The 906-nt window shown below is 35.4% G+C and overlaps 1 protein-coding gene across 1 annotated transcript in view; it reads right to left on the bottom strand.

The window, feature by feature from the left end:
• LOC119587778 (cytochrome b-245 chaperone 1-like) overlaps positions 1 to 906 on the bottom strand; it is a 7,032-nt gene that overhangs the window by 1,306 nt on the left and 4,820 nt on the right. Inside the window, exons 3-5 of the mRNA XM_037936469.1 lie at positions 826 to 902; positions 246 to 394; positions 6 to 89 (exon numbers count right to left, since the gene is read on the bottom strand). Coding sequence (XP_037792397.1) covers positions 6 to 89; positions 246 to 394; positions 826 to 902 — 310 coding nt within the window. The remainder of the gene's footprint in view (positions 1 to 5; positions 90 to 245; positions 395 to 825; positions 903 to 906) is intronic.

The raw sequence follows: 906 nt of genomic DNA, 5'->3' as shown, positions 1-906 counted from the left end.
CTTACCTTTTCCCACCTGCACTTGTTTCTGAAATTGGCATCGTTCCTCCAGCTCTTAAAACCATTGCAACTTGATAGCTATCTTTGTGCCTGTCCAAGAGAAAAATATGAAAACACAACATTATATACACAGCACTACATACCAAAACAAAAATATCCCACATTCAATATACCGAAGATTTCATTTACCTTGAAAACTCATCAACTAAGCAAGCCCTCAAGGTTTCCAACAACACTTAAACTTACCCGCCCTTCCCTTGCACGACTGTGACTGCAATGACCGAGCCTGTATCGAGGATGAGCGTGTTGTGATCAGCACAGCGGCTCGTTAGCCACTCAAACCAGTTGCGTCTCGTTATGGTCACTTGACCCTTCTTGATATCAAACACACAATCCTGTTGGAAATTTCTGAATCACGTGACTGAGCTCTATGTTTTATTATCTCTTATAAGTGTATTACTGGTAAATTAGTGTTTATAAAAATGTATATTGTGCAATTATACTAAGTTTAGTGTTATATCTGCATTTATAAAGAAACATATATCAGATATCAGTTACTTCTATATGAATTTTACATACTTCTATATGGGACTATAATTCTACAGTCGTTGGATAACCCTTAAAATTCCTTCATAAAGATCTTCATTTACAGATACCTTCATTAAAATCATTTTCAGCTAACATAAAATACAAATCCTCAAATTTCCCTTTTTATCCTTTAATTTCTATAACTAGCTATTTACATGCAGACAACATCCAACACAAAATAAAGACAACATGACCCCAATTTTTATAATGCTAAATCCCTCTTTTTCTATTAATTTACCTCCCAATCATCCAAGAATGTGAGGCCAAGAATGAGACATCCAGTGAGATAGGCGATCTTCATAAGAATATGGTCATCTGG

The sequence above is a fragment of the Penaeus monodon genome, chromosome 23 (genome assembly GCF_015228065.2).
Source record: "Penaeus monodon isolate SGIC_2016 chromosome 23, NSTDA_Pmon_1, whole genome shotgun sequence".
NCBI lineage: Eukaryota > Metazoa > Arthropoda > Malacostraca > Decapoda > Penaeidae > Penaeus > Penaeus monodon.
Note: the sequence above shows the minus strand (reverse complement) of the source record. Positions and strands in the feature narration are given on the sequence as shown.